Here is a 21,819-nt window from a genome sequence, read left to right on the forward strand (position 1 = left end):
GTGGAGTCCTTTGAAAATAGGTAAATAAGTAAAAGCCCGTTTAGATCAAGGCTGAACTGGCCCATAGGTCAGCAGCACACACTTCACAAACACAAATCAAAAAATTGTTACATATCTTTTTCTTGTTAGCTTTAATTGATCTCAATTAAGGGGATTTTGTCCCTGCTGATGATAGAGGGCTGCCCTCCTGACTTCAATCAGGTTCTTTGATCTGATTCTGGAATCAGATTTGAACCATAAAGTTTGACTGTGAACGTGTGAAACATCAGTGTGCAATCACACGTCTTCAGCCAAACTGGTCTGGCATGTTATCTGTTGCAAAAAACTAAATCGCTATGGTCTAGATGTTTTCAGGAACTGTGTTTTACTTCATTCAGTCCCTGCATTATACAGTCATGCTTTCAAACAAAATGAGTATTAAAACCCATATTGCACCAAATGTCTTTAATCCAATCCACAGATTCTTTATAATCACAATCAGGTAGGCAATCTGTTTGTAAATAACACTGCAGAAATAATCACTGCAATCAGCTCCAGCTGAACAAGTGCTATTATTATGCCGACTGTGTAAGGGTAATCCAAGCTCATCATGTGAATGACCTGCTGCAGAAGCCCAGCAATTAGGTCTGTGACACCCTGTCCAAACACACTCATGCAGAGCAATCAGACGTCTGGGTTCACACTGATCTGTTTACATGTCAAATATAAAGGTTTCTAACAGTTAAATCAAACTGAGACCAGTATAACTGCATCAGCTGAATGAGTCAGCAACAAACTGCACGGATAACAGCCACCAAATATCCAAGAAAAATAGCAGAATTTTCTTTTCCCTTGGGTGTTTAACAGACTTCACCTCGCCGCAGATGCAGCTCGTTCAGCTTCAAGCATGTTTAACACGTATTTGTCTGATGGATTGGTGCTTTTACGCTGTCATCATCTTGAATATTCATTTCGAGGCTGTCTCAAAATTGGTCTTTTTTGGCTGTTAGATGCAAAATGTTGACAACTCACATGCCTATTGTCAATAACAGTCACTAATGCACCTTTTATTTGAGTCATACCTATACTGCCTTTGCCAGTAAGTAACCGTCCCTTTCTCTCTGTCCTCTTTTCTGAGGTTTCACAGAAGACAGTTGACAAGGCAAAGGCAATTCATCTTCATTGTGGCATCCACATTACCATTAATGTGCTTTTTCGTACATAATGCATCTCATCTCCCTCAAGAATGCAGTCAAAGGAAAAGTACAATATCCTGAGAGATGAGCTTGTCATTCACGGTTATTATCACCAAGTCATCAAGGAAGAGCAGAGTGACTGATGACTGAGCTGAATTTACCAAAAACACACAAAAAAAAGCCTTAACATATTTAGCTACCCACAAAAATGATGACATTGAAAAATGGTTTTCTTATCTGTGGAATTTTGTTGGATTTTGTCACATTAGAAGCTCAATCGTCAACCTATTTTGCTGGTATTTTATGTGACAGAGCAACACAAAGCAATGCATAATTGAGAAGCAGAAGAAGGACATATGGTTTTACTTAAAAAAAAATCTGAAAACTGAGGCATGCATTTTAATATAACATGGTTGCACTATAAAATATTGTGCAACCAGTTGTCGTTAGATGTTCCAGATTCATGCTTGTTTTATAAAATAACATCACAACCTTGAATTTATCAGAGGACTCCTCTGTCCATGAGTCATGGAAGATGGAAATGGTTTCATTTATGCCATTATATTTTATTGAATGTTTGGGGAAAAAAAGAAATGAGTGGTTTGATTCAGAGGTGGGCACCATTAACAAAAAGGTTGTGCTAGCTAACTAAAGCACTGTAAACAGTTCTGCCAATGCTAAAGCTCTACTCCAACACAGTATTTAAGGGAAGCTAATCCTAAATCGCTAACTTCACTTCAAATTACATCTGTCTTTGAAAGACTACAACCCTCCAATTTAACTTTAACATTATAATTTGCATGTTCTATAATGCCCTTAGATATTGTATTTATGTTTACATCTTGCTCTCTACTTTTCGTGTTTTAATTTGTTCCTCTACATTTCGTATTTGAAAAAAAAAGTTACTGGCAAACTTCCAACTAAGAACATAAACATGAACACAAATATCTACTTTAAGAATTCTTAGGAGTCGATTAGCAAAACTTTAACATAGTTATCAAACTTTATTCAACTGAACGTTTGCAGAATAGAGTTTAGAGTTTATTCGGAAGCTACAAAGGATTATTTATTATTATTATTTTTAAAAGCCTATTCAGCAGTCCAGACCTACAGTAGCTCCAGTTGGAAATAGCTGCCAAGAACTGACACGCTATCCAATCTGACAGAGATGGAGCTTTTTGCAAAGAATGGAAAATGTTTTTATATCTAAAATATCTATCATTCTGTAGCTCTCACTCCCTCTGGATCTTGACAGCTGCATTAATTACAAATTTATAAATGTGTCTAATGAGCCAGTTCAAATATTATTACAGTGTCTTTCGGTTACTCAGCGCAGCCCCTCTGATCCAAACCTGAAGCCTCTGAGCCCAACCAAACCAGATTTTCCTGAGGTGTAGAAATCAGAACGAGGCCTGTTGTAAGCACAGAGGCCCTCTGAAAAATTGCTCTGCATGCAAACGTGGCTTCTACGATTTCTAAGCCCAACAATCAACCGTTCTGTTCCAAACCTATTTGCATACAGCAATCACAAATTCAGCATGGCTACTCAAAAGTACAAATTTCACAGCAACCTCGTCGCTTCATGCATAAATTTGTTTGCAACTCAGTTTGAAATGGCTCTGAAAAACTGCTTTCTCCTCCTGGCTTTCATTTCTTGTCTTCGGATCAAAACACATTATTATTTAATGACCAATACTTTGATCTTCCTAATGCATAATGCACCAGTATTAAACACATCATTTAGCCGAGCTGACTGGGAAAATGAAACACTATCAAATTTATGGTTTGATTAAAAGAGACTCCACTGGAAAGTGGCAGGTCCAAGGGAAGATGCTACAGAGTGTTTTTGGTTTGTGCACAGAGAGCATGATCCGATTAGACAACTTTAAAAAAAACCTGCAACGGTCAAGCCCTAGATTTGGGAGGAGTAGCATGGCTTTGCCTTGTCTGTTTAACAGTGGGGACAGATTTCTATCCTGGTCCATCTACTGAGGGGGACATGGGAGTTTGGTGGACACATCCACATGGAAAGCTTAAGATCATTTCCCGCCAGGCACATTTTAACCATCTCATCGTTGTATAAACAAAGTAAGAGTTAGGTTCACATTCCTGGCAAACATCCATGGATGGTTGCCAGGTTTCTTGGGTTTGATTATTAAAAATATTTGCCTTTTGAAGTCATTATAATACTGTTTTAATAACAGCTTTGTATGTGCTATTTGGATAGCGCTAGTCTTGTCACAATAAAAAAAAATTGCGGGATGTTAAAATTTATATAATGACAATAGCAAATACACCTTCTTAAAGAACAATATAGAGGAATTTCTAAATAACATTTAACATTGAAGTTCGAAGACTTTTTGAATATACAAAATTAATAAAGCAATCAAAAATAATAAATAAAATGACATTCTCTCTGTGTTATTAGACCATGCAACTGATGTGAAAATTCACTCCTCATTACGCTACAGAAAAAGAAAAGCGAGGTGTCTGATGCACGGACTCAAACCTTGTGTTGTCCAGTCTCCAGTCCAATAGAAAAAAGAGAGAGGAGGAAAGTAAACTAGCATGCAATTAAAAATGATCATCTCATTAATTGATTTATTGTTTATTGAAGCAGACTTAGAAAAAAAAGTGTGGTTTTGCTTACATACTACTGTGGAATAATAAGTTGTGACTTTTAGAGACCTAAACTTAAATCTAACCAAAGTTTGAAGGAATTTTAATATTCGTCCAGTACAGGTTAAGGTCGGGTGGCTGAGTTCTGCTTTAAATATCAAGCAAGAAGCTCCAGGGGCAAATTTGGAGTGGAGTCACTGGTCCTCCACATCGAAAGAAGTCAGCTGAGATGGTTCAGGAATCTGATCAGAAACGTTAATGGATGGCCCCATTGGAAGCTTTTTCTCCATTGGAATTAAGGTTTTATTCTTATTTATCACAGTAAATTGAACTGTGATAAGAAATGGAAATGATGGCTAGCATCATTTCCATGCACTGATGGGATAATCACATGAATATTTTACATCTAATGTTTCATTATAATACTCTATTTTTGTAATTGCTAATTCAGTCTAGAAACTGCAGCTAGGCTTATGCATCATCGTCATTATCATTATTACAGCTCCGGTAGAGTCTAAAATGATTGGAGCTCTTTGATGTAGAAAAATTGTTTTTGAAGATTGTTTTTGTCATGGTTTCGTCTCTATTGTTTTATTCCGGTGTTCTACATATTGAGGCTGTAATAATCCCCTATGGCCAGGGGTATCCAAAGTCGGTCCTCGAGGGCCGACTTTGGGCACCCCCGCCCTATGGGATTAGTTTCTGTTTTTGGAAAATAAAGACATTAAATTTCACAAGTGAGATGGTAACTTTTCCAGCAACACATGCTGGACGACTCTGCCACAAGCTTAATGTTTATCACAGAAAAGCTGCTGCTTTAATGTGTGGTAATGATCTGAACGAAGACGCTCAGTGTGTTTGAAACTAACCGAGACACTAAATTCAGGCTCTGGGGCCTCATTCATAATCACACCCCAAAAAGTATACAGCCATCAGTCACGAACAGCCCCAGGTATTAGATCTAATCCTGCATGTTCAAATCTTACACACGACATCAGCAAAACCATAAGGAATGGCTTTATAAAGAAAAAGCTTTTTGCTGAGTTTTTATATTGAATCACAATAAAAATCTATTCCCCCCCCCACATTCTTTCTGTATTGTAGCTGCTGTGTTTACCCATTCCAAGTAACAACAGGCTGATTCTGATCTCATGAATCATGTAACTCTCATATTCTGCTACCTGAAACACGAAGCTGCCTTATCTCCACACTTGTTTACTGATTCAAGATGAATGCTGCCGCTGGTAACACAGAGGAGAGGATTACAAGGAATTAACACCTCTTAAGTAATACTAGTTGGATTGTCCTTTTGATTCATTCACTGGACCAAATGGTGTTGGCTAGAGAGAAAGCAGCTCCCACTGTAATTTAAGCACATTTTACAGCTAATATCTCCCCCTTCATCACATATTAGCTTAATATTTCAAAGTAGAAGCACGGACTGGAAATCCTAGTAGTTTATTCCTTAGTCTTTACATACATTTAAATCTGTTTTCACTCATAACAAGTTAAATCTCCCCCCTGTTTTCTTTCCAATTTCCAAATATAGGATTCAATAACTGGATAATCAATTATCCAGAACAGACTTTACCAACTGAGATTAAAATGTTCTTGCATTCTTATTTATGAGTGAGTTGTAAAATTACAGGATAGTGGAAGTGGAAATCTGATGGGCCAAAAAGCTGCATTTGAGTGTGTTCAGCGACCTCTGAAGCTGCGCAGGACCCGTTAAAGTTATGAAAATCTAGTTTCTGTTTTCTGTTATAAAAATTTAATCTCAAAATGTTAGTCCACAGTTTATTTTGCATATTTGTAATAAGAAAGACATGCAGAAAGAGTAAGCAACTGATGTTTTACTCCGTCTTTCAGTGACAGTTCTTCCATCAGTAGGGGTTAAGAACCAAACACTCCTCTGTTCCATTATGGATCCAGCTGTGTGGATGTGTTTCATCTGTGTGTGTGTGATCTTTCCTGAATGGAGGATCTTTGCTGGAGGGCGTGGCCATCCTGCTGCAGACTCCTCACCTGTCTGCAATCATCCCATCATCTGCTGAAGATTTGAGAAGCTCTTGGAAAGGCCATCTTTGCCCAATGATCAGCTTTTATTGGTAGTTAAGTAAAGTGTCACTCTGCGTTAACTTCTTGCTGTCTAAGCTCATTGTTCATGTTTAACCTGCTCCATGTTTACCCCTTAAAGTTGTTCTATTATCTTGGGAACATTACTTTTTTTTAACTGTCCAAGCTGAAAGAAAAGAATAATAAGGTCCACAACCTGACTCCTAGGTTTAGATCTTGGTTTTGGGGTGGGATTAAACTATTATCAGAAAATAACTCATGAAAATAAAAGGACTGAAGAATGTATTGTATAATGTAAAAGTCCTTGTGGAGAAAAAGACACAACCACGTGAATGTGTGTGCATTCAGAAGTGGCTCATGTTTTTGTTGTTGGGTTAATGCAGAGTTGTTATTCCGTTCAGGTGTTGTTTCCCGCTGGATGCGATCAAAGTGAATGGTGCTTTGTAAAACTAAAACCGAGAGCTGAAAACAATCAGCTTTAAGTGCTGAAAAGGTAAAACAAAATGCATCCAAACGTACATCAACGTTGCTCTCAAAGAGACCTGTGGAAAGGTCAGAATTAGTTTAGAAATTCAAAGCACGCCACAGCTTTTTGAATGAAGTGGCTTCAATCTTCACACTGAGTTTTGTGCCATTGCATTACATTCCAATCAGGGCTGCAAGTTATTATTGAGTTCACTAAAAGATGATTGATCTTACCAATCAATCAAAATGTCCACTTATTAATTGACAAGCAGACATTTTCTTAAAGTTTTCTTGTGTCAAGGTCGACCATCTTACCAAACCATGAAGGGCATTTTTTTTTTTGCTAAATAAAAAAAAAATCACATTTATCAATTTTTGTGTCAGCTGTATTAAACAGCTGTATTAAACATTGACCAAATAAACAGAAAATGTTGGTTTTCTTACACTATTAAACTTAAGACATATTTATACAATTGAACAGGATGTTTGCTCTCAAAGGAATGTTAAAACTTTACTCTATGAAGTGAATCAAAATTAAACGTGTTTATTGGTGCCATGTCTTTTTCCATGTTATTTTCCATTATTTCTGCATTCTACTATCTTTTTTTTTAATTAAACATCCTCAAATCATCAATCAATAAATCATAAAATCTAAGAGAGGTTCTGAACAGGCTTGATTTTATAGGAATCTGAAAAAACTTTTTTTTGGAGAAATACAAACTTTCTCATCTCCTGAACAGGATGTTTGATTGCCTGAAACCACGTGTTAACAAATTAGACTTAATTTGAGAACATCTCCAAACATACATCTTTAAGGGCAATGTCATTATAAGGATGGGGATTGTTTCAACAAACGCTCCTTAAATTAAATACACCTGCTTCAACTTATTTCATTATCTATTGTTTTATAAGAACAAAAAAACAGAAATACACCATGTTTTTTTTTACTGTCATTTTTGGAAAAACAAAAACAAGTCCAACATTAGAGAGATGTGTGTGGAAATCTAAGAACAGCCTTGGTGCTTTCATGAGATTTGATGAAGTCAGCAACCAGGTGGTGCTAATTAAAGCACTTGATTAACAGAGCTCCAGTAGTTTTACTCTAATAGAGAGGTTTTGGCATAATGTGTGTCCGAGTACTACGCCAAGGAAGAAGAATGCTGCCCAACAATTTGGGAAAAGTTATAAAGCCACTCACTAGATAATTGTAGTCAGTCTTTAAACAGAAAAAAAATCTCTATAAGTGGAAAACATTTAAGAGAGCTCCAAATGTTTCTGGTTGTGACAGCTTCCTGGTAAAACAGTGTAATCCTTAGAAACATTATCAGAACCCCAGAGCTGAGTCTCAGAAACCACGTCTGTTAAAATATTAAATGTTAGTTTATGACAGCACAACTGTCATAAACTAACATTTATGACACGGTTCCTTCCTTGTTTAGAAGGAACCGTGTTCCAAGGAGAAAGCATCTTTACACTAAACAAAAAGGGCAGAGCAATTTCGCTTTGCAAAACTGCATCTCATCTAATCTCAAAGATATTACAAAGAATCTGAATGAACTTTTAAGATGTCTGCAACAATATCCTGAGCATAGAAGAGACCAAAATAGAGCTCCATGTTTAGGGAAAAGTAAACTTAGCATATCAGTACTAAAGCCTCATTATCAGCTGTCAGCTGGTGTAGGTCTTATTTTGCAGTCTTTGAGTAAATCTGAACCCCTTTATACCAAAGTACCTTCGAGTTCAATGTAAGACAGTCTGTCCAATGGCAGAAGCTGTAAAGAACTGGGTTAACGCAGCAGGACAATGACCTCAAACACAGCAGCAAACCTACAAAAGGAAGGCTGAAAAACTGCAGGGGACCAGTCAAAGTTCAGAGGTCAACATAATTAAAAGGCATATGTCTACAAACTAAGTGAACCAAAGAAATCTTGAAAGTCAGTAAGGAAAGATTAATTTAAATAGTGATATCTTTAGATAAACATGAGAGAAAATCAACAAAAGTATAAACAGTGAGTAAAAATGAAAAAAGGGAAATAAAAACAACATTCAAACAAAATTAAAATGAAATGAAGACTTATTCACATAAACAAGTTCAGTCTGAGATTAATTTACTCTCCAGGGGTTCAATAGGAAAATCAGTAACCTTTGACCCGATTATCTAGAGGAAGAAGAAGATAAAATATGTTTGTCAGTTATATGCCACAAATATGTTTCTTATTGCTTGGACATCCACATTTTTCATCATTCTGAAATACTAATTTTACATTTGATATACGAACAGTACTTTTATGTCATTAGAAAACTATGTCCAGATGCTGCTGCATTTTCTTGCACTTTAAATAAATTATGCCCCACTCCCCACCTTAGGTGACTGACTCAGTGTCCAGGTACTAGAGTCAAAAAGAGTTCATGTTGTTTTTTTCTCATTACTGTATGCATGACTAGAAATAGCAGTATGCGTAACATGAATGAACAAAATTTATTTTTTTAATTCTTGATAGTTTAGTATTCAGCGCTCTGCAGCACTACAGTACTTCTTTCCACCAAACAACTCTGACTGGCAGTTTAATAAATGCCAAATGACTCACTCACAGCTATGCTGAGATGCTTTTTAAATCTGATTGTGTTGAATAAAAATGGTGATATTATTCCTTTAACTAGTAGCAACCAGACCTTTAGCTCTGACTGAACACACTTAGCATGCTCTTAAGACAAGCTTTCTTTACCCAAAATCTGCATCATATTTGATAAAGTAATGTCCACTAAGTTTGTGTTTTGCAGTGTGAGAACTCTAGGTCACCACCATCTTGTGTGTAATTGAAATACTGACAGACATTTTCAAACATTAAAGAAAACCCTTTAAATCAATGAGAAGCTTCATGATAAAATAACTGTTTGGCATATAAATAAGCTAAGGACAAAGCATCAGCTTTCACAAAGTCAGAGCCTTCATAGCTATTATTTACATTCACTCAAGATATTTCTGAGAAACTGACCTCATCTTATAAATAGGAGATTAAAGGGCACATCCAATGAAAAGAGACAACATAAGCTGTTATATTTGCACAATGGAATCATACATTCCATTAAGAATAACTAAAAAGAGAACATTGTGACATATTCATGTCTACGTATCATGTCAAACCGACTACTGCACTAACTGGTTTGAAACACTCTTAATTAGACAAGCAATACCTAAAGAAAAGCATTTAGTAAGATGCTGAGGATGTTTAACAACAACTTTTTCTTTTAAAAGCACTAAATGCATTTGGACAGCATGCGTGAAGTTTGCAACATCCCTGGGGTAACATCCCAGAGGAAATCCCCTCTGAGTTGAAAGCCACGCCTCTTTGATTCTGCAATCATGGCAACATGAGCTGATAGCCAATCAGCAACAGGGAACATGAATGGCACTTCACAATGGCGCTTTCAGCTTCACAAGCTGCATCTTCTTTCAGATTTTCTGGGAAAAATTTTAAGTTATGATCCACAGAAAAATCTACAAATACTGAACTGTGAATAGGAGGGGCACAGTAGGCGATTTAATTGACTGCTTGGTGTTGCACTGGATTTAATCTGAGGTAAAGGAGGGCAGGTGAAGTTGTGCCACATGTTGTTGGATGTGTTTTAATATTCCTTTTACCTTGCATTTGTATGTGTTGGTGGTAGAGCACATAAAGTTCCAAAGAAATAAAAAAGCGTGTGGATTTCAAATAAAAAGATGTCCAAAAAGCTTAATGGTGTAAATGTTTTTTTCCATTCAAGCTTAAGAAGATCTGAATCCATTTAAAAAAAAAAAAACAATGTTTATTCATCATTCAATGTTATTATTCTTTAATACATGAATACACTGATGTATACAATTAAACATTTACTGAAAAAAATAACTTGTATAAATATTAAAATAATCACCCACTGAAGCCACAGGAGTTTTAGCAGCACTGTCAACCATTAGCAAGGACTTTCACCCCCATCAGCAAATAAATGTAACTGAGCTGATACACATTTCATTTGTTTCAATTCTGTGACAATTAAAATCAACAAACCAACATGAAGCTCTACTGAGGAGTTTGATAAACGCTTTAATGTTTTGTTCTTTGGAAAGAACCTTTTGGGACAAAACTTTATCAGAGAATATTCTGGATTTGCTGTTAAAACCTGTCTTATTTTCTCCAACAGTTTCTGATGTGTGTCACTGTAAACTATCAGGATGTCTGCTAAGATAAATATCACCTTTTACCTTACAGTCCATCACCTTGTTTTATAGCTTCTTACAGAATATGATTGTGATATTTAGGATAGTTCATCTTTCAAAAACAAAAAATAAAGGAACAATGCACAAGAACTAAGAACCATTAGTTTAATTAGTGTAAGACAGCATTTCACATGAGAAAGTGGGATTTTTTTCTGGTTGAAACAATACTAATCGTGACTTCCATAGTTTACAAAAGGAGCAAATTTGCTTCTATGTTTGCAGAGAAGCCATCGCACGCTGAGCTGAGTAGCAACATTTAATGTTTAAATTCAACAGAAGTTCTGTTATACTGAGGCTGCTGCAAGAATGTACAAGTTAAATGCATGTTCACCAGCCTTTTCAGCTTTAAGGCTCATGAACCACAAGCTGATTGTGTAAAAAGGGATGCTGTTTGCACACTTAAAGTCATAATAAGCAAGTTTTATTGGAAATTAAATCATCCCTAGAGCTAGATTATGATGCCAGGAATGTGGAAACATAGGCGCCTGCCTCACTTGCCAACTGGATTACACGGCACCTGACCTTAATTACAGACCTGCTCAATCAGGATAACACCAGATGGATAGACAGGGAGAGGGATACGGATGGAATATTACATATGATGTTTGGTTATTTTTGCTTGTCTTCTGCTTTTTATTCAATGTTTGTTTTCTCAGCTGTAATCATTTTATGGTTCTTAAGGTCACACATATCACAAATTTACAATATGACTCAGCAACAATTTCGAACATCAGATTTCTGAGGACCTTATAATAAATTCTTTATTTCAGAATCCTTTCTCTTCCTCTGGAAGTCTTGTCAAATTTAAATCAATGCCAAAAGTGGATTTGGAATCTCTGTTAGAAACACCAGCCCATGCCTTAACATTTATATTTTAACAAAACTTGATACTTGTAAGCAAATAAATCATTTCTTAAAATAGACGATACAACATAATGTTATGCTTGACAAATTAGTCACTTCACGTCATGTAATAAAGCAATAGCACTTGGTATGATATATATTTTGTTCCAGGAATTTATAATGTTAAATATAGCATTTATTAAGGTTGCTGTTCATTCAAAATGAATGGCACTCCTGGATTGGCTGGTTTACAAATGCAATGCAATATTGTGTTAGGTAGGATTGTCCACAAGTATTTCAGCTTCCAAAGTTGCATTTCTTTTGAATATTTTAAGTATGCTCTGTGAAAATATCTGCAAATAGGCAAATTTTCCACAAATAATTAGGATTTACATTCCCCAGTAAAGTCCTCAAATACTGATCCTTGGATGAGATCAGGATTTGCCCTACACTACATTCTTATCTGGTCTTATCTGTCTTTTACAAGTTCACCAACACATATATCTGTGTTGGTGAACACAGATATATGTTAGTCATAAAGTACAAGTTGTCAGCTTCTCAAGCATCTGGCAGCTTGAGGTGAGTGATTCTTCATTAGCGCAGACAGATTGTCTACAATCTGAAAAGGTTTGTAATTGTTGTGCCACTGTTGCAATAATGAGTAGCAGTTGCAAAAACACTGTTGAGGTGGTACACATGTAGTGTACGCGGTGTGTAAAAGCTACACTGCTCATGCTATGGAACATTTTGACATATATGAAAAATCAATAGCATGTTAGCTGAGCGGTAGCTCATGAAATTCTGTCTACTTCTGTGTTTATGGGTGGAAAGGAGATTCTGGATCCTTTTCATGCATCGCAGCATTTCTTCCTACAACATTGAAATTGAAGGAAGTAATAGAAATTTATAAAAGTAGGCATTTAGAAAACTTAAGCCTCTGTTAGCATGCTAAGAAGTGGCTTAGTTCATTCATGTTTTGAACTGATTCTAAAATAAGTTACTGCTCCAACAAACTCAGAAGCCGAGTATTTTGTGTTGCTGGTCTAATTAAGATTCATTGCTCTCATGTTCTCATATGTATACATTGGTCATGGTAGTTGATACAGCCAACAAAGGCAAATACAGTTTACACCAACAAAAGCAGATGAAACTAAATTCCATAATTGTGGCACAAAGAAAATCACAGCATCCTAAGCATATTTCAGCAAATCAAAGTTTGAACAGTGTCTTTTACAAGTGCTCTTCTCTGGGGCTGCTTGAGTGACAGAAACACGTGGTAGCAATTAGGAATATTTCAAGTCTTTTTGATCCAAACCTGACTTTTCCCCAGAATCTGAGCATTTTCCAAAGTCACTTCCTTTCCATGTAGTGATATTTTTATTCATGTCATTTCTCAGTCATTTGGCTGAATCCAGCAGATGAAGCAGCAATGTTTTGATTATACTGTGACAACACATTATGAAGAAGTCTGTAGACTTACAATTGTTCTTTTTTCTTGCTTTTTATTTTCTTCTACAGAGGGAAAACAAGAAAGCCAGAGAACGTTGAATATTGCCATCCGCCCACTAGATTTCCTTTTTCCAGCTTCAGATAAACTTTGTCCTCTTTTTCAAGATAAAGTAGAACTCCATTGGTGGCAGCTTCACGAGTCACATCTTTGTCCCCTGCAAAGGCAGAGATGACTGGTTTTCCGTTTAGCATCAAGTTAACCTGAATAATCCACAAGAAAGTAACAATTAATGACAATAAGGATGACAATAAGGTACAAACAACAAGCACAAAACTGCAACAAAGACATTTATTAAAGTTAAGACAGGGTGTGCTGGTAAATATAGAATAATATCCTCAGTCTGAAGTTTGACTGCATCCTCAGGTGAGCTTTTCAAACTGGATGAACTTCAGGGAAACCACTCACCTTTGGCTGGTTTGAGACTAAGATACTAGAAGTTTAGGACTTGTGAAAAAGTTAAAAAATGTTTCCTCAAACTTTTATATATTTGCCTCTGAAGAACATGTAAATGTGAATTCAGAAACACAGCCTTGGGAATACCTTCAAGAAGCAAGGTGCTTCCCTCTGTGATGGAGACTTTTGGTTACTTGAACAACAAAGGAACCCAACTTCCTCTCTGTCTAAAATGTGTTTGCTATAATTTGTTGTTTTTCTTTGTATTAAATGATTATTCAAATAAGTATAGTTCAATTTATTATGGGACTATTTTTATACATATCCTGCTTTTGTACAGGTATATATTGATTGCCATTTGTCTAGACCAGTGATTTCCAAACTTTTCAAGCTGTGAGAAACAGAATACTGGTGGAAAAGACCATCATTACAAGTTAATCATACCATAAGGTCAATTAAACAAGAGTGTTCTGATAGTAGAAACATAATCATGAGCAAATATGTTACTTTTATCTATTTAACACTGACATATAACATTTACAGCATAAGTGTGCTTTCTATTATCAGTGTGGTGCAGAGGGGTTCTGGACTCCACACTTGCTGATTCACAAACCCCAGTGGGGTTCCAACCCCGAATTAGGAAACCAGTGGTCTAGACTACTAAACCAATTTAATGAGATTTAAAGGAGCAGTGAGGCATTGGAAAAGCAAAAATCCAATAAAATCCAAGGTGAATTGCTAACACTATTAAAACTGCTGCAGTAAGATCGGCTCCTTCCTGAGCTGACAGAGCTGTCTTGTGGTTGATATGACTAATGCCTGGTGAAAAGATTTTTTTATCTTGGTTAACAAAACACCTATTCTATTAGTCTGGTTCTGATAGTACTGTTTGTTTGATTTACCAAAAAATAAGTTCTGATAAATATATCTTTCCAACATATGCTCTGATCTTTTTCCTCTTGCTTTTTTTTTATTTTTTATGAAAAACTGCCCAAAGTCCAAACCCTTTGGTGTGATGAATGTATAATATTTTTGATTGAATTATTTTATATTTAGGCTTTATTGTCTGCTCCACTTCAGTTATCCAACTAGCCTTATTTCTTTTCAGTCCCATGAAGGCACTGAAGGGAATATACTCACGTTTGTACAATACACACTTATCAGTTTAGCTTTTTCAAATCTTTTGGCCAATTAGTGAAAAAACCTCAGACTTTTCAAGTTGTTTTGACTATGGCTGGCATTTCCACTAGACCACATTTATAAAATAAGTTAATTTTTTCCACTTGTCATGGATGCATTATTACCAAATCCACTGAAAAGAAACATCCTAAAATGAAGGTATCAGATATGTTTGTTTTACTTCTGTATCATCTGAGCTTGCCTTGAGGATGGCATAGGTACAAAATGTTAAAGTCACCCATTTTTATCCTAAGTAAAATTATTAAAAGTGATATTTAGAGTACATCTTTTTAAAGCTTTTGATGATTAACAATTTTTAAAGCTGATATAATTGTGTCAGCTAATATCTTTTAGAAGAATTACTATAATACATTTAGCCATTTTTACAGAAAATGGCGTGTGAACTAAATGAAGACAGTACCTGTATAGTTTGGCTCTGGTACACTTTAATGACGTGGAAGTTAAAACTGTAGACTCCTTTTCTTGGGGAAAGAAAGACAGACTCAAATGTGAAGTAGTTTCCTATATTCACAAGCACCTGGGAGAAAAGGGGGAAAGCAAAAACAGTATGTATTGTGACAACGGTCCTTATTTATTCAATACTTCTATGAAGGCCTTATTTCAAATGGCTTTTGTGATTAAATAAAAAATGTTATCAACCATGCCGGATTCTCTCCTGTGAGTGTCCCTAGGCTCAGACACTGAAATGACACAATTTGCCAAACATTTAACTGCTGTTCTTAGGTGGATTAAAAAATGCATTCAAAGGTTTCCAGGGTTTTTATTTGTTTTGTCGTTTATGGCTACATCACACTTTCCATTGCCTCTTTTTCAAGATAAACCTGAAATGATGTAGAGGCTTTGTCATGTTGTACTATACACAAAATAATCTACTGACAATAAGAAAGTAGACAAACATGTTTTCATTAATTTACATGTTGAAATCCATGTAACCTGAATATGTCCGTCAGCATCTCCAGCAGACCATTTACAACCGTCTCATGGTGTCACTAAAAGGTTTTTCTGCACACACAGTCACATTAGAGCCACTGTGTCTAAAGCAAAACGGAAAGAAAAGGTTAGTGGATTTTAATTAATGTAGGCAGCAATTCTCTTCCTACCTGCAGTTTCACACCCTCCTGATTTGCACCTGCTCAAAAACCAACATAAGCTGAATCAGAACCCTTCTCATATCTAGTCATGGGATTCGCTGAATTCACACACCAGATCGTTATGCAGAGACGTCAAAAGATCACGGTGTGCAATTCGGATTAGAAGGCAGACTGTTTCAGGGATCCCAACACTTGATGCTGCCAATGTACGTGTAATTTTTGTGATTTTTCATGTTTGGGCTCTTCTTTTATGCTGAGACTGCAGGGACAGTCCAAGAATGCTGAGGCAATAAGCTGTATCTGCTTCCAGTTATGCCTGTCACCAACCACAGCAGAGCTTTTTAAATGGTCAAGTCTCTTTTGGTGCAGTTTGACATTTCTTGTCACTACAATTACCTCAAATACTATTCTTTTGCCCTGAAATCCAATATGTCTTACGAAAGTGATGCAAAATATGATAAAAATACAATATTGATACAGTATATATTACCTCCATCTCAAGGACTAGAACCAAATTGCACCAAAAAATTGTCTAGTGAATATTGGTGGTGATGGGGGCAAAGTAGAAGAAAATTAAAACAAGCCACATGTTGTGCACCTGACTTCACACAAAATCTAATCTAGGTAGAAATCACGCCCTCTATTCAGATGTGCCTGATTGTCCTTGTAATTAATTTGTATATTCATATAAACAGCATGTATTTTCATCAAAAATCATTTTGCTTCTTTAAAATACAGCAATTGTTACATTGATATTCATATTCCAATAGTTACTATGTCTGCTGAGCGTAGGGAAGAAATTCAAAATAAATGAATGGTCTACTGTAAATTTTTAGCTTACTAAGTGAAATTACTTTTACTTTATTTCAGTAGAATTGTAAATTAACTCTTCTGAACTTTGACTTTTGTGGTTTTGAGTATGTTTTAAGAAATATATTGATATTAGCAAATCCAAGCTAGTTCATGACAGTATTGTACTTTAATTTATAATCTAATCAGTATTTACCTTATCTCTGAATGGATTAGATAAAGGGAAGCATCATTCTACTATAGTTAAGTCTTAATCATCACTTACTGATACAGAAACTCCATTTTGTGATTTTTACACTCAAATTACTTTCTTCAAGTTAAATCCGAGTAAAGCCTCCAAGAGTCGGTACCTGGACTTCCTGATGATCTGAATGATAACAGTAAAGAATATTTCTATCAATCCATTTTCCTACTTCTCTCATCAGCTGTGGACACACCTGATACAGAACAACTGATACAAAGTTTGAATTTCTCACATCTGCTGGACTTGATGGGCGGATTGCTCCTGCATCTACTTAATGCAAAACAGTTGCAAAAACTCAAGGAGACTCATCACTTTGCAATTTTCCCCTAGAAGCTATAAACTCAAAAATGAATTTTAGAGCCAGTAGTGTAGGAGAAACCAAGGGGAAAATGTCATTTTAGGGAATCGGTCTTGTGTGTTTCCACCATATTTTTCCGGATTCCTGCAGAGACGAGCTTCTGCTTGTTATTTTTAAATGCCACAAGAGAATCTAAAAAGTATACGGTGGAGTTTGTGTTCTGATAATTACAGATAACAGTAAAGAGGCTTTTAGTGATATAACAGTGAGGACTGTGCCTTTTGTTTGGCCAGAACAAGTTATGCATTATGTCCCAGAACAGTTCTAGAATGTAATTTCAGTTTTCTTCTTCAGTAAAAAAGTATTTGAATCTTTAATCTTATGTTCTCTTATGCGAGGTAAGCCAAAGGATGATGGGTGATTTCAGGCATTTTTCTTTCAAAACAAGTCATAAACCTCAAGAAAGTAAATCTGTCTTCTCGGACAGATTGGTTTATAATTAATTATTCATTTTTATTGTCAGAGACTATTTATACATTCTAAACAAATAAGTAGGTCAAAAGTCTGTGTAGACACTTATTATTGTTACAATGATAGCATAAACACATTAAATATGGGTAAAATTGGCTATAGCTTAGAGTATGAGTTGCTTGATCTGTGTTGTTCACCCGACATTATTTCATACATTTACAGAAGTAAACATATCACAAACTGTGTTTTTGCTTTTGCCTACTTCTTTCAGTAGGCATAACATTGGGAACAATAGGCTATTTAAAATGTTCTTGGAAAAACATATGATTTATTTAAAACATGACTCATTTAGACATTAATTTATTATAACAGCATGCATTAAATAGGATGCTGGCCCAAATTATCTCTTCATATGTCAGGTTGCCAGGTAACATGTCTCCTATGTTGTCAAATGAGCTGAGTTATAAACTTTTTAAAAGTTTTAAAAGCTATATACATGATCATTTCATCCAGATGACTGTAATGTGCTTTGGCTACATTTATGGTACTCAACAGTAGAAAGAAGTTGGCATAGCAGCTTAATTTGGGGTGCAAGTGATGTTTAATGAATGGCTAATAATAAGGATAGCTCTTTGTTGTGACTCCTATGGAGACCATGTTGTAGGAATCGACAGGTCACATGAAATTAGGTCCAGGATTGCATAAATGCTTCGCTCTTTTACTTTCGCTCCACACTAATGGGATCACAAAATTTTAACAAATGTTTCCTTGCACTCTGAGACACAACATATAAATGTTGAACATATTTACGGTGGTGAAACATATAACATGATGCCTCCCATAACCTAAATGGCCAAAAGGAAAGCCACCACATTTAGACGATTGGACTGATTTTTCCTTCTGTTCAGTCCCATTCTGTGTAGAAAACTTCTGAGAGTGTGCTACTATATGATTTCATCCACAATGGGCAGCAACATCCGTATCTCTCCAAGTCTTACATCAATGAAGTAGGAAAACCTGATTAATACATGTGTACTAGCCTCATTATCCATACACTAAAAGCAAACCTTCTGGATGAAATTTCACGTTTATTATATGCAATATAATAATTATTATTGTACAATATAGTTATTATAACATGATAGCGTTTAAAAAATGTTTTCTTTGTGACAGCAAGATGCTTCCATAGGATGTGCTTCCAGTGAGATAATAATGAAATAAGGTTTGGATGTTGGTGGTTTTGTTACAACACGACAGCAGAACTTTCACCATGTATGAAGAGCATCTTTAGGGAAATCCAGGAGCTACGACAATAAACATAAAGTCACAGTAAGTTTTTTTTCAGCTATTTAGAAAAAACTTGCAGGTTGCTGGCTTTAATTATTTTTAAAATAAGCCCTGTTTTTTTATTTAAAGTTCAATCTAACTGCTAATTCTGTACACATTTCTATTTATAAATACCTAAATAATTTGCATACTATCGTGCAATAAATCCTCAAGCATTAAAAAATGTGTTTTTAGTTTTTAAAGAAAGCCTGTGCTTTAAGTTAAACAATTGATAAGTTTTAAAAACTATAAATTGTGTGAGAATTTCAAACTTTGGGGCCCCTTGCTGGCGGGGGGAGGGCCCTAAGCCGCAGCTTTGTTCGCGCATGCCTTGAACCGGCTCTGGGTGAGCGTTACGCGTACATGGCGCTGATGGTAGGAAGCGCGTACATGGCGCTGATGGTAGGAAGCACAGGTGTGTGTGTGTGTGTGTGTGTGTGTGTGTGTGTGTGTGGGTGTGCGTGTGCGTGTGTGTGTGCGGGCTAATACAGGACACAAGATCCGGTTACTTTCGGATCTGCGTGCTGGCAACCACATTATTTGCGTGTTAACTGCGACCACCGTCAAACTAAACTCCAGGGTGCAGCTGCAATAAAACCGACAACGATATTTTAATGTCCTGCATCACGTCAGAGACAAGTTTTACGAAAAAGCCGAAGGAGTAAAACTGGATTGAAAACATATTGACAGAATATTAAAACTGATGTTAGTGCGCGTTCATCAGTTTTTAAGCACATTTTAAATAAGATTAATTGTCACAACAATAAAAAAAGGTTTTAACCTGATCGAAGTAGATTATTCTTGTTTTGTTGCTCATTTCTGACGGTTCATGATTGTTGCTCCGGACTGCAGAAAAAGCCACCTTGGAGTTGGCGGCGCGCACGGAGATGCCGAGCGGAGAGGACGAAGACCTCCAGTCCGTGGCCGGGTTGGAGTCGCACACCACCAGACATTTTCCCTCCAGCACGATCGGCTCCGTATCATTCTGAGCTCTCGCAACCCCGGAGATCATTGTCCAGCTGAGCAGCAGTATGAGCGAGTTCACCATGGCGCTCCTTTTTCTGTTGTAATAGCTCCGATTTGAAGAGAGCGAGAGAAATTCTCCTGCGCGCCGCGAGTTCTCCAGTCCCTCCACCGGTCTTCACCGCCGCAGACGCGTCTGACGCTGTGAGCTTCTCTTACTGGACCCAAAAAAGAGCCATAATTGAGCGAAACATCAGTGACAATGAATCCTTATTAGATCTAGATCACGTTACGCAGAAACAAAAGAAGCAAAAATGTTATCATTTTCAGTTCGAATTCATTCAGGAATCGTGGATGAGACCATAGTGGACCACCGTGGAAACTGGATGAAAAATGGTTCCAGTGAAATCAATCGATGAACCGTCCATAGCCCTCACTCCTCCGAATAACGCATCTGGTAACAGCTGCTCCCGCAGTGATGTTCCGCCTTTGTGCGCGCTCAGACTTCCACTTTACGCACACACGTGTGGCAGGAGAATAATTAACTATGTGTGCGTAAATGTCCCAAAGCTTAGATTACATTTCCTCATTCTCTTCAAAATTAATTTGATCTTCACAATCTCAAAGTACACTCTGATCCGCTGACAGTAATAAGAACATACATGGGATGAAGAATGAGAAAAAACATAATCTTCGAGGAAATTGTTCCCAGGTAATTTTCACTTTCTGTCTCAGCTTTGGGAGCCTGAGTGCAATAAAGAGCATCTCATCAAAACATCTGCATCTGTCCAGATCTGTCCAGACTAGGTCTCTAGTTTCAATGTAATATTGTGATTCGTTGTAGTCTCACCGCGCGCAGCTGGACTGGACATTTTTCAAAGTTAGTGCGCGGATCTGTGGTTTTTCAAAGGAGTCAGTGAAGGAACCTTCATGGCTCCTGACATCAGAGAATCTACTGTCAGATTATGAATGTCTTCAAAAGGCAGAACTTTCCATAAGTTGAAAGAATTTCTCCCCTGTTTTAAACTCGATTTCATGCATTGTAAACAACATGAAACTCAAATGTGTACAAGTCTAATTGGTCAAGAGCTAGTCAATAAAATAAAATAAGTGTTCAGCTCATTTGGAGTTCTAAAGCATGTAGATCCTTATTTACTGTTAGTTCAAGAGTTAGTTTCAATCTAAACAGTGGTGAATTGTAGCTGATATATTTTGCAAAGACATTTTATCAACTGCTCCTGCTGAATGTTTCAAGCAGTATTGTTGGAAAATGTTCCAAAAATCCCAGTCAAACATTGTTAGGATATGTGGTAGATTGTTTTACCTGGACACATCACCGGTTCATACCAGGACAACAAAGAACCACACAGGACAGGGAACCTAAGCCTGTAATTGCTGTGAGACAGAAATACAAACATGTCTAATATCTTAATAATTATTCTGTCACAGAGTTGCATGGTATAATGCAATGCATCATTGCTGTGCTATGGAAGTGGCTCTGAATGGGGATGGAATGGACAGACGGATCATATCACTGATAACATCTTGAACATTTTCTGTTGAATGCATTATAGTATTTCATATTGTTGGAGTGAAGAACTATTCAACAAGTCTGAAGTTGTATTTAATTTTCAGATTAAAACTGTAAAAATAATCTCCTTTAGTAAATGCAGCAGCGATAAGGTTTTCTTCTCCTTCAGGTAATTCCTTATTTCAGTAAACAGTCAGGAGGAGCTGCACAGAGAGTCTAGTGATGACGGACGGTTGTGCAGCTCTGATCATGTCAACACTGTAATTACTCTTGCTTCACAGCAGGAAGGATCTTGGTTTGAGCCTCAGTTAAGGGCTCTTTTTTAGATGAGATTTTATTTTCTTTCCATGCCTGTCTGGGTTTTTCAATATGAGTTAAAGTTCTAACCCAGATGACTGCACACATCTATTTATTTACCCATTTTGCTCTTTATATTAAGTTAATTATGTCTGTATCTTTCAAAGTTTCTCTTTTTACCATCAGGAGTCAGAGTTATTTAATGTTATGATATGTAATACAGCAGCTAGAGACGAGTTGTTCCTGTCTCTA

The 21,819-nt window shown here is 36.5% G+C and overlaps 1 protein-coding gene across 1 annotated transcript; it reads right to left on the bottom strand.

Annotated features, from left to right (window-relative positions):
* Window positions 1–9,375: 9,375 nt before the first annotated feature.
* On the bottom strand, window positions 9,376–20,627 carry cbln4 (cerebellin 4 precursor). The gene is made up of 3 exons (XM_007570746.2): window positions 19,558–20,627; window positions 14,937–15,053; window positions 9,376–13,143 (listed from the first exon to the last, which is right to left on the bottom strand). The coding sequence occupies exons 1-3, from the start codon at window positions 19,822–19,824 to the stop codon at window positions 12,946–12,948; spliced, it is 582 nt and encodes a 193-aa protein (XP_007570808.1). The 5' UTR covers window positions 19,825–20,627; the 3' UTR covers window positions 9,376–12,945.
* Between the last annotated feature and the right edge of the window lie 1,192 nt (window positions 20,628–21,819).

Source organism: Poecilia formosa, unplaced genomic scaffold (genome assembly GCF_000485575.1).
Source record: "Poecilia formosa unplaced genomic scaffold, Poecilia_formosa-5.1.2 Scaffold268, whole genome shotgun sequence".
Lineage (NCBI taxonomy): Eukaryota > Metazoa > Chordata > Actinopteri > Cyprinodontiformes > Poeciliidae > Poecilia > Poecilia formosa.